Here is a 13,173-nt window from a genome sequence, read left to right as displayed (position 1 = left end):
TGTGATCTACCCATCTAATCTTCAGCATTCTTCTGTAGCACCACATTTTGAAAGCTTCTATTCTCTTCTTGTCTAAACTATTTATCGTCCATGTTTCATTTCCATACATGTCTATACTACATACAAATACTTTCAGAAACCACTTCCTGACACTTAAATCTATACTCAACGTTAACAAACTTCTCTTCTTCAAAAACGCTTTCCTTGCCATTGCCAGTCTACATTTTATATCCTCTCTACTTCGACCATCATCAGTTATTTTGCTCCCCAAATAGCAAAACTCCTTTACTACTTTTAACTACCTTTTAAACAATAGTATTAGGAAAAGGATAGATTGCTACTCACCATAAAGACGCCATGTTGAGTTGGAGACAGGCACAACAAAAAGACTGTTAAACGAGTGATAGTAAAGTAGAAACAATGTAAAGAAGACAGAGCATAAAGAACTCCAATATGCATAACAGTAGACAAATATGTTCCTCATTTTTTCCATCTTAACGGGTTTGCTCACACATTCCGATGACTGGTTAATGTGCTCAGTATAGGGTGTAATCACCTGTGGCAGCAATACAGATGTGATAATGGTGAGGCATGCTTGACTGATGTCATCAATCTCTTGTTGAGGCAATAATGCCCCTTCTTCCTACAGAGTTGCTCGCAAGTCTTGGTTGGTGGATGCTGATGTGATGCAACCTATCTCCTTAGTGCATCCCAGACATGCCCTGCGGGATTCTAATTGGGAGAGAATTCAATATCTTCTGTTTCCAAGAAAACATTTTCCTCCCATGTGCTAAGAGTTCGAGCATTATTGTCCAATAGAAAGTCTGGGTCCACAGCACCCCACAACAACTGCGTATGAGGTCCCAAGATCTCTTCACAGTATCTGACAGCAGTTAAACCTTGCTGATTCACCCATACAATTTCATGAAAAGGTGTTCAGGTGGTCAACATAATCTCTGCCCACACCATTAGGGATCCTCCTTGAAACCGGTCTCTTTCCACAATATTTGGGTCCCAAAATCATGTTCCGTGTTTCCTCCAGATGTGAATCCATCGAGAATCACTCTCCAGACCAAATTGACTTGTTGATGACTCCACTCTAGACGTTCCCTTCTGTGAAGACATGTCAGAGGCACATATACAGCAAGTCTCTGACAGTAAGGGTCTCGATGCCAAAGCCTTCTGTACATGTTTGCCTTGATACAGCACATCCAGCAGACCCTGCAAGGTCCGATGCCAGTTGCCATGCAGTACTAAGGCGGTACTGTTATGCCCTTACAGCCAATTAAGAGTGCTCTCTTTCTGATGTCACATGTGGTTGGCCTTGCCCTGGTCTTCGGGATACAGTTTTGGCCTCTACAAACTGTCACCACATCTCAGAAACAACAGAAAGATTCACATTAAGCCATCAGGACACATCAGTTTCCAACCGTCCTGCTTACATTCTCTTCTTCCTATGGCCCTCCACTGCCTAGAGTCTGGTAGGCGTTCTCTGTATCATACTCCACTGTCTGTGACTGCATACACAGGGATTGAGGATGTGAGGCTAGCTGGCAAACACTACCTCATTTGATAGGTGCTCTGATATGAGTGTTGGCGTGGTTGTCTATGGACCAGAAAGCCATCTTCCATGCATAACACAAATATATATATACACACACACACACACACACACACACACACACACACACACACACACACACACACAAATATTCACATTCACATAGGCAAGCACACCTCAAGCACATATGACCGCCATCTCTAGCAGCTCAGACTGGAGTCACACACACATGACTGGTTTGTCACAGTGCCCATCTTCAGGTGATTTGCATTCATTTACATGTCATTACACTCAATATTGGACCTCTCTGTTCACATAAAAAGCATATAAAGTAATGATGACTAAATAGACATAAATGAACTGTCTGTCTGCAAATTAATGTGCCATCTTTACAGCGAGTAGCAATCTCTTCTTTTCATAATATTGTTTACGTTACAAGATGCAGTTTCCATTGTTTGATTTTAATTTTTAAACACTAATATAAAAGACCTAGAAAGTAGAGGATACATATACACAATAGGTGAAGAAGTTATTTCGATTAAGAATTGGCTCAATGCCCTTAAATAAGTAAAATAATAAAAAATAGTGTGTTTTATGAAGTGGAAGTTTGAATGTACAGTGAGATTTACAAAATATCACCAAGATTTTTCTAGAAACTCAAATTCTCTGATTGGAGTTCTTCATAAACCAGTGTATTATTCTAGTAAAATTATACAGTTTTGCAAACAGAAAAATTAGATCTACAATATTATGACACTTGATTTTGGAAGGATTACATTGTAAAAATCAAATGTTCTGGAAACACAATTTTGAATGAGGATAAATTTTTAATTATACAGTTTTCAAGAACGAAGAGATATGGATCTTCAGATTCTCCTGGCATACTTTGTGACAAAATAGTTCACATGTGAATGGCTGAATGTCTTCATTCAGAGGGCATGTTGGACACTGACATCTGGTCATTCACCGGTGAACTATTTCATCAAGATGAGGTCTATTTTAGAAACAAGAAAATAGAGAGCTTTTAAATGAGGTGTGTCTCAACTAAGACAGTGGGGTCATTTTCAAATGTACATTACTCTTACAGATTTTAAATTTTGAATACTTCTATAAATAAAATTTTTGTACAAGAACTATTTATACTTTTATCATCAGCAATCATTGAACTAGACACTGAATAATAGGGTCCTTAAAAATACAGCTTGGGTAGGAATTTAGATATTTCATGTGTGCCCAGTATATGTCTTATATATGGAATGAATAGCAGAAAAGAAAAATAAGATGATTTGCTTTAGGAGCAGCAGTGTAGCAAGTAGTGATATTCCTCCTTGAAGTATTTAAAGGTACCCAAGTTGTGATTAAATCTGATTTTAGGTGTTAGGAATACACCAGAGCTTCTTATGTATCACTTTAAGCAGTCATTCTTTCTGCACTCAAGACTCAAATGGAATGGGAAGTCATGCACTTAACAGTGGGTTGCATTGTGTGGATGTAGATGTAGAACATATTGATGATTGTTACCTATTTAGGCTGTACTTTGGGCATCATCAGGATGTAAAAATGTAAAAGGAGAGAAGGTATGAATTAAATTGTTAAAATCTTTAAAAATTTTCCAAGTTCTACTTACAAGTGACACAAAGTAAAACTAAAAATACCCTTGGTTCATAGCCATACACCACAGGTAACATATGGTGAACATTAACCGATTATAACATGTTCTTTGGTTGCGCCCAAAAGAAAGTAGTGTTAGTTGAAGAATATAAATGTAGTGGGCTTAAAGGGGATTATACCAAATCTGGGTGATTGTAGCTTGTAGCAAATGTAGCTTGTGACTTACTGAATATATGATGGAAACTATTCTGAGCCACAATTTATAAACTGTGTTGTGATAGTATTTAAATTTGTTATTTTTATCATTTTCAGATCTGAAATGGAGTGGGGCACAATTATTCTTGCTTCTTTACCAATCATCATACTACTGTTGTATTGGCACTTCACACGCACATTTTCCCACTGGAGGAAGAAAGGTGTCTTTTATATTGAGCCTCAGATTTTCTTTGGAAATGTGAAGGATAGATTCACCTTCCGCTGTTCCTTTCATGAAATGCAGCTGAGGCTTTATAAGCAGTTTGAGGGGCATCCTTACGCAGGTTAGTAGCTCAGACATGACTGAAATTCTTATCATTGTTATTGTTACAATTGAGTCTTAAAGACCATCATGAAACTCTTGAATCTTTTAAAAATTGATAAGTATACAGTATGCAACAAATATGAGAGTTGGAACTTAAGTGGTGGCAACTATTCACAACCGATACAAGAGAGTTACATGTTTGCACCTGTTACTGTCCTTCAAAGTAGTCACCAGTGTTGTGTGGAACCTGTTGCCAGCGATGTGGAAGGCGTAGTATACCATTAGCAGAACCTATTCTATTGATGGTGCAAATGGAGCGATCTACTGCCTGTCGAATCTCTGGAACAGTTCTGAAGTGAATGCCACGAAGTGGTTCCTTCATCTTTGGTATCAAATCAAAGCCACCATCACCTGCGACCAGCTTTGCAAAACAAGTAGTGATACTTTCTGCACAACCCACCCATCGTTTTGCATGACAGTGCGCGGGCGCAGCGCAAGCTGTGGCTATTCTGTTCGGTCAATGGGACTGGGAAGTACTGTACCATCCACCATACTCTCTCTCTCTCTCTCTCTCTCTCTCTCTCTCTCTCTGAGTGCTCCAAACGGCTTAGCTCACCACATCATTGGTTGACCTTACACTCAAGCACTCTGTTTCTGATGCTCTATGAGCAAACAGCACCATGCTTCACCAACTGATCAATGCAACATCAGCACAACTGGTGCGAGCTCATCAGGCACTATGCCAACTCTCTGTCAAGCATTCATCGTGCTCTGATGAGTCTTTAGCAGCCATGTCCCTGCCTCTTCCAGGCCACCTCATGTACGGGACTGCTAGGTTAATGACACTTTGCTGCACAATGATTCCTTCTGGTGCTCCCTTCCCCTCAGACCAACAATGAAATTACGCCCACATGTTCACAGGCTGGATGTGCATGTACAACTACTGTGGGTGCTCATTACAGAATCAATATCGTGGGGGACAGAAGGCACACCCCCTCAATCCCAAAAAACTGTGCCATGCCAAACCAGTTATTGGTGAACTACTTGATGCAGGCATTTTATGCCAGTCAGATAGCAATTGGTCTTCTCCTATGCATGTCGTTCAGAAGAAAGATGGTTTATTTCACCTGTGTGGGGACTACAAGGTTCTGAACTCACACACTATTAAAGACAATTATCCAATCCCACACATCCAGGACTTCACTCAACTGCTCAATGTGTGTTCAGTGTACTTGATTGGCCCAAAGCTTACCAACAAATTCCCATATTCGAGGACGACATCCCCAAGACTGCTCTCATTACCCCCTTTGGACCATTTGAGTACTGTCTCATGCCATATGGTCCCAAAAATGGGGCCCAGACTTGACTGCAGTTTATCGATTCGTTATTGTTCAATCTCCCACCTGTGTATGTCTATTTGGATGACATCTTGATTTTCCCCCTCTCCCAAAGAACAGGAACAGCATTTGGCATGAGTCCAGGACACACTCGAGACCAATAGTGTCAAAATTAACCATGAGAAGTCTCAATTGTTACGTGACAGTGTAACTTTTCTTGGCTAAATGGTATTGGCTAAGGGCATCTGTTTGCTATCAAACCCCGTCGATTTTATCTGAAACCATCCTCTGCCAACGGACTACCATGAACTGCAAAGATTCCTACACATTATAAATTTCTGCTGGCATCACATCTCTTATGCTCCTCCATCTAGGCACTGCTCACTGACACCATGATGGGTAAAAACACTTTGGGCTCGAGGACATTTGATGGCCACCTCTCCGTCACTGCCGACATGAGCAATACATCAATAGATGCAGATTTGCACAGCATATTGGTGATACTGCTGAACCTCTCTGATTTGTGGAAAAAAAAAACTCTCCTACACAGCTCAAGTGGTTTACACGACTGCGAACTCCTCATGATCTATCAGAAAATCAGACATTTTCTTGACAGTATTGAAAGGCATGAGTTTACTGTCTTTACAAACCACTGACTGCTTGCAATGCCATACACAACCCAAGAACCCAAGCAAAGACACCCCTCCCAGATGACTGTGGCACGTGGACCTGTCAGACATTAGTCAACAGACATATGCTTTGGTACTGATAAAGTTGTTGTTGATTGCCTGTGCTGCATGAATATTATAACATACATCATTGACATGGACAAACTGGCCCACCTGAAGATCAGAAGACCAATGAAATCAATTTATGACAAAGAACGCAGTTATTGACAAAATTATTTAATTGGATAGATAAAAGATCTACTCACCAAGTGGCAGCAGAACACACACATAAAAGACGGTTATAATGGGCAAGCTTTCGGAGCCAGTGGCTCTTTCTTCAGGCAGAAAGATTGAAGGTGAAGGAAGAGGGATGAAGGAAAAGGACTGGAGAAGTCTAGAGAAAGGGGTAGAATTTGGGAAAGTCACCCAGAACCGCAGGTCAGAGGAGACTTACTGTACAGGATGAGAAAGAACGACTGATTTGTTGGGGACTCCATCAGACGAAATTTGAAAACCTGAGAGGTTAAAGATGGAAGACATTCTAATATGCAGACAGATATTACTGCTTAAACGTCATGCATGAGTTTTTAAGAGTGAAAAGCTAAGTGCATTGTTTGTAACAGAGGTGGGAGGGGGGCAGTGAACAATAGATGGGAAAGACAGTGAAAGATGCAGAAAACTAAAATGGAGTGAAGCAAAGAGTAGTTACAGTGAAGAAATGATGAGACAGAAGAAATTAACATAAATTAAGGCCAGGTGGGTGGCGAGAACCAAGGACATATTGAAGTGCTAGTTCTCACCTGCAGAGTTCTGAGAAACCGGTGTCTGGGAGAAGAATTCAGATGGTGCCTGTGGTGCAACAGGCACCGAGGTCATGAATGCAATCTTGCAGAGCATGCTCTGCAACAGTATGTTGAATGTTGCCAGTATACACCCTCTGCCTATGCCCATTCACCCTAATTGATAATTTGCTGGTAGTCATGCCGATGTAGAAGGCCAAACATTGTTTACATAACAGCTGCTATGTGACGTGCATCATTTTGCAGGTGGCTCTCCCTTTGACAGTATACATTTTGCCAATTATAGGGCTGTTGTACCTCGACACCCATCTTCCTGTCCTATGGCTCCTACCCTTGTGACCGTCCCTGCTGCAAGACTTGCCCTATACACCCTCCTACCACGACCTACAACAGCCCTATAACAGGCAAAACATATACTATCAAAGGGAGAGCCACCTATGAAAGAACACATGTTATATACCAGCTGTTATGTAAATTGGCATGACTACCACCATATTGTCAATTAGGATGAATGGGTATAGGCAGAGGGTGTATACTGGCTTTTCATCATCCTCCCAACCTCTGCAATATCCTTGTCAGACCCTATACTTCTTCTGCACCCGTCTCCTCACCCCATGGCTCCTACCCCTGTGACAGTCCCTGGTTCAAGACTTTCCTTATGCACCCTCCTACCACCACCTAATCCAGCCCTGTAACTGGCAAAACATATACTATCAAACGGAGAACCAACTGTGAAATGACACGTCTTGTACCAGCTGTTATGTAAACACTGTTCAGCCTTTTACATCGGCTTGACTACCACCCAGTTATCAGTCAGGATGAATGGGCATACGCAGAGGATGTATACAGGCAACACACAATATCCTGTTGCAGAGCATTCTCTACAACATGACATTTATGACCTCGGTGCCTGTTTCACCACATGCGCCATCTGAATTCTTACCCCAGACACCAGTTTCTCAGAACCCTGCAGGTGGGAACTAGCACTACAACATGTCCTTGGTTCTCGGATTCACCTTGGCCTTAATTTACAAGGGTTGTTCAATAAAGAATGATCATAATATTTTTTTGACAACATACCCCTACTCATCCTCATAATTTTGATGGTCCTCCCCTGAATATGATGCACTTGTCCCAGCATTTCTGCCAGTCTTCAAATACGTGTTGGAAACCATTTTTTGAGAGGTCCTTCAAAATCACTTCTGCGGCCTTCACCACTGCTTCTGATGATTGATAATGCCCCCCACGAAGGCATTTCTTCATGTTAGGGATTAGAAAAAGTCACTTGGGGGCTAAATCCGGACTATAGAGAGGGTGAGGGATGCACTTCACATTGATTTTTGCAAGATATTGAGCAAAAAAATTGACAATATGTGACTGCACATTATCATGGTGCAGCATTCAGCTTGCTTCATGGAAATGTGGTCTTTTGCGCCTGATATGGACTTGAAATGTTTTCAGGACATCCCTGTAGTATTGTCCAGTCACTGATGTGTGTATACGTACAAAATGCTGATAAACCATTCCATGAATATCAAAGAATGAGATGACCATAACTTTTCCAGCAGAAGCAACCATGTTTGCTTTTTTGGGGGTTTATGATGAAGGGAATTTTCACACTGAGCTTTGCTCTTTGCTCTTAGGATCACAATGATGTAGCCAAGTTTCATCAGCAGTGATTGCATTTGAAAGAAACTCCGGATCTTCCTCTAACATCAACTTTAACTGCATGCAGACCTGCATACGAATGTCCTTTTGTTTGGGAATCAACAGTCTTGGAACCCATTGCACATAAACACGTGTCACGTAATTTTTCTGTCACCAATGTGTGGGTGGCACCCAATGAAATGTTCAGCATTTCAGAAAGTGATCTTAAGGTAATTCATCAATGCTCTCTTACAATGATAGCAACAGGGTTGATGTTTTCTTCAGTCAGAGCAGTAACTGAAGCACCAGGTCCACCTTCCTTTGAAATTGATTGTCTCCCCTCTTTAAACATTTTAAACCACCTTCGAACTGTGCTGTAGGGAGGAACAGACTCTCCATGGGCCTCCTGTAACGTTGTATAGGCCTCAGCTGAAGATATGTTGAGACAAAAGCAGAATTTCAAAGCTGTGTATTGTTCCTCACATGTTACCTCCATTGCGGCAGTAGGTGATACTGAACATGTCTGACTTGCCTGTCTCTCACAGGCGGGAACCAGGAGTCCCAACAATGAAGCTACTATGGCATGTTTGTTGCACATGAAGCTAAAAGAATATCATAAGGTTAAATTTTAGTGCGAGAAATTATGATCATTAAAAAATTATGATAATCCTTTATTGAACAGCCCCCGTATATTAATTTCTTCCGTCTCAGCATTTCTTCACTGTAACTACTCTTTGCTTCACTCTGTTTTAATTTTTTATATCTTTCATTGTCTTTCCCATCTATTTTTCACCACCACCTCCCACCTCTCTGATGTACAATATACTTAGCTTTTCATTCTTATTAACTCATGCTTGATGTTTAAGCAGTAATCTCTGTCTGTATGTTACCCTGTCTTGCACCTTTAAGGTCTCAGGTTTTCAAATCTTGTCCGACGCAGTCCCCAACAATCAGTCTTTTCTTCTCATCCTGTACGGTAAGTCTCCTCTGACCCCCAGTTCTGGTTGACTTTCCGAAAATCTACCCCTTTTCCTAGACTTCTCCAGTCCTTTTCCTTCACCCCTCTTCCTTCCCCTTCAACTCTTGTGCCTGAAGAAGAAGCCACTTGCTCCGAAAACTTGCCAATTACAAACGTCTTTTATGTGTGTATTCTGCTGCCACTCAGTGAGTAGATTATTTTATCTATCCATTTAAATAATGAAATCGATTTGGCAAACAAGCTGAAGGGCACAAAATGCACACTGATTGTTGTGCCACTCCAACTGCCAGGCTCAGCTATCCCCTACGTGTGTGACACTTTAACAGGTACTCTGCAATCAATTGTACCTTCCCCTCTCCAGCAAGTGGTGTCAACTCCCTACACTCTCTTGTTTACCCAGGCATCAACGCCACTGCTAAGCTGGTTACCAAACAATTAGTGCAGCTGGCGTTAAGAACAATGTCACAATTGGATGTGAGCTTGTGTTCCATGCCAGAGAAGTAAACTCAGGTGACTTGTACAGCCCCATCTAGGACAGTTCAGCATTTCCAAAGGACACCTATGTCATGTCCATATCAACGTTGTTGGCCTCCTCCCCTCATTCCTCCTAGGGCTTTCGAGATAAATTCTCAGCCATCAACCAAGTCTCAAGGTGGGTCAAAGCCATTCCTTTATCTATTATAATGGCTGCTTTGGTTACCCATGCCTTCATCAGCTTCTGGAGTTCTCATTTTTGTTGCCCTTCATCTGCAATCACCAACCAGTGCCACCAGTTCGAATCCTCACTGCTCACGAAGCTTTGTGAGCTGTGCAGTGTTGACAAGTTCCACACCATTTCCTACCACCTGCAGAGCAATGGTCTTGTGGAGCATTGGCACTAAATCCTTAAGATGGCACTCGTGTGTACGTGTGCAGGCTTTTGTGACCATTGTTACTGAAGTTAAAATCTTTTGGGTTGTTAGACCATGTCACATTTCTTTAAACAATTGACGTTTTGACCCCTCTGCTGGGATCTCCTTCAGTATCTTGTGGTATCCACTGTAGATTGAGTACTCCTAATCTTCCCAGCTGAGTTTTTTGAACACTTACACCTCCCAAATTAAGATGAGCTTCCTGCTCTAGTTGATAAAATATGTGAATAAATTTCACAAGTCCTTGCTCAGCAAACTGCATTCTGTACCACGAGCCTTCATCTAAAAAGATCTTGCAACCTGCAATTATGTTACGGTTCATGACGATTCCTTCTGTGCATCTCTCCAGCCTCAGTATTTGGGCCCTCACAAAGTCCTTGACCAGAGTCAGAACACTCTGGACATTGTGCTTAACAGCAAATACAAAAGTCTCAATAAGTAGGATAAAGCTAGCATGGTTCTTAAACAGGTGATCTGCAGTTCTCTATTTGTTCCCACATCTTCAGAGGCCACAGCCGATGGCACTCCTCCATGAGACACAACTTGTGGAGTGTGTGATGGCTTCACCTCCCAGTGAGACACCCCTCCCTCCTCCCCCCACCACCTCCCTCACCCCCTCTCAATACAGTGTACAGTGTTTACTGGCATCATAGACATCACCCTGGGTGATCTCTCTATTGAGGTTTGAGACAGCACTGTCTTCATTTTTATCATCCTTCCTTCAATGCAATATAATGCTTCAGCAACTCACATACAGCTACTGAAATCCTTTGAGCTCCCATCAGACACTGAGCAGGACATCCTAGCGGCCAAAATCTCTGGTAACAGCATCCTCTCCATTGTCATGGCATGGACCTCTCTCCACTTGACAAACCTCCCTGCTACTGCATGGCACAACTCCTTCACCCACGTAAGCGGCTTCAAGGTCTCATCATGGATAACATCTCTGTTCCTTCCCTGTGCTCTGCACTACCTGGAGGGAGAGGGGGGAGGGGGAGGGGTCTAAAAAAATGGCTCTGAGCACTATGGGACTTAACATGAGTCCCCTAGAACTTAGAACTACTTAAACATAACTAACCTAAGGACATCACACACATCCATGCCCGAGGCAGGATTTGAACCTGCGACCGTAGTGATCATGCGGTTCCAGACTGTAGCACCTAGAACCGCACGGCCACACCAGCCAGTGGGAGGGGTCTCTGTGGTGACTATCCACCATAAGAGACATCATCTTTGAGTTTTATTTGTAGACTCTTTGATTGAAGATCTTTGGTATGTTTTGTCTTTGTGTGGTGCCTGTCTTCAATGTTCATACTATATGTGTATGTGCTAAATGTATTTAATAAAAGTGTTCTTCAACATACATTATGTTGGTGGTTGTTATTCTATCATCATACAACTAATGGAAGACAATTTTCAAACAGCATTCAATGGTGCACAGCTAACAAGTAGTAAAAATGTCTGTGTATTGATATGCCCTAACTCTGTCACTCACAACCATGTCTTCTCCACAATAAACAGGACCACACTGTTTACCTGACATCCACATAGATGCCATGATTTTGTTTTGTATTCATAAAGAAATCTGTCTGTGTGATAGCTCTGCCATAATTCTCGGGCTGAGCCTTTTGAAAACTTATTTCTATGTCCCCTGTTTGGCAGTGGAGAACACACACTTCCACTAGTCCTTAAATCCTGAAGTGACATAAACAGGACACTCATTCACTCCATAAATCCTCCATTGGGGAAAGCACTTTTGTGTCAAAAGGTGTTGCATTTATTTATTTGTCCTTGAAAGAGCATTTATTGAAATTAGTATGTTTATATACAATTTATATAATTGTCCATCTACCTCTTGTAATGTTACACATTTCAAAGATGTAGTGTCAACCATGGATCAGACGTACATGAACCACAGACTTTGCCATTGGTGGGGCAGCTTGTGTGCCTCAGTGATACAGATAGTTGTACTGTAACTGTAGGTACAACCACAACACAGGGGTTACCGGGGGGTGGGGGTGGGGGTGGGGGTGGGCGTATCTGTTTGTTGAGAGGCTAGAGAAATGTATGGTTCCTGAAGAGGGACTGCAGACTTTTCACTATTTGCAGGGGCAAAAGTCTGGATGATTGACTGATCTGGCTTTGTAATATCAACCAAAATGGCCCTGCTGTGCTGGTACTGTAAATGGTTGAAAGCAAGGGGAAACTGCAGCCATAATTTTTCCCAAGGGCATGCAGCTCTACTGTATGGTTAAAGGATGGTGGCATCTTCGTGGGTAAAATATTCTGGATGTAAAATAGTTGCCCATAGAACTACTACACTACTAAGGAGGATGTCATCATCGGGAGAAACAAAACTGACTTCCTATAGTTCTGAGCATGGAATGTTAGAGCCCTTAATCGGGCAGGTAGGTTAGAAAATTTAGAAAGGGAAATGGATTGGTTGAAATTAGATATAGTGGGAATTAGTGAAGTTTGTTGGCAGAAGGAACAAGACTTCTGATCAGGTGAATACAGGGTTGTAAGTATAAAATCAAATATGGATAATGCAAGAGTAGGCTTAATAATGAACAAGAAAACAGGAGTGTGGGTAAAATGCTATGAACAGCATAGTGAATGCATTATTGTAGCCAAGACACGAAGCCCACACTCACCACAGTAGTACAAGTTTATATGTCAACTAGCTCCACAGATGATGATGAGATTGAAGAAATGTATGACAAGAGAAAAGAAATTATTCAGGTAGTTAAGGGAGATGAAAATTTAATAGTGATGGGGGACTAGAATTTAATAGTAGAAAAAGGAAGAGAAGGGAAAATAGGAGGTGAATATGGATCAGGGGAAAGGAATGAAAGAAGAAGTCACCTGGTAGAATTTTGCACAGGGCATAATTTAATCATCGCTAATGCTCCAGGTTTCAAATTGTAAAACATTTCCAGGGGCAGATGTGGACTCTGACCACATTTTACTGTTTATGAACTGTAGATCAATACTGAAGAAAAAGGAGGAAGGTAGGAAATTAAGGAGATGGAACCTGGATGAGTTGAAAGAACCAGAGATTGCTGAGAGTTTCAGAGGGAGCATTAGGCAAAGGTTGACTAGAACAGGGGAAAGGAATATAGTCAAAGACAAATGGGTA

The 13,173-nt window shown here is 41.7% G+C and overlaps 1 protein-coding gene across 4 annotated transcripts in view; it reads left to right on the top strand.

Moving 5' to 3' along the window:
• Nucleotides 1–13,173, top strand: part of LOC126175394 (cytochrome P450 9e2-like) — a 139,177-nt gene that overhangs the window by 47,413 nt on the left and 78,591 nt on the right. For all 4 annotated transcript variants that reach the window (XM_049922178.1, XM_049922180.1, XM_049922181.1 and 1 more), the window contains exon 2: nucleotides 3,485–3,711. In XM_049922178.1, coding sequence (XP_049778135.1) covers nucleotides 3,485–3,711 — 227 coding nt within the window. The remainder of the gene's footprint in view (nucleotides 1–3,484; nucleotides 3,712–13,173) is intronic.

This window comes from Schistocerca cancellata, chromosome 3 (assembly GCF_023864275.1).
Source record: "Schistocerca cancellata isolate TAMUIC-IGC-003103 chromosome 3, iqSchCanc2.1, whole genome shotgun sequence".
NCBI lineage: Eukaryota > Metazoa > Arthropoda > Insecta > Orthoptera > Acrididae > Schistocerca > Schistocerca cancellata.
Note: the sequence above shows the minus strand (reverse complement) of the source record. Positions and strands in the feature narration are given on the sequence as shown.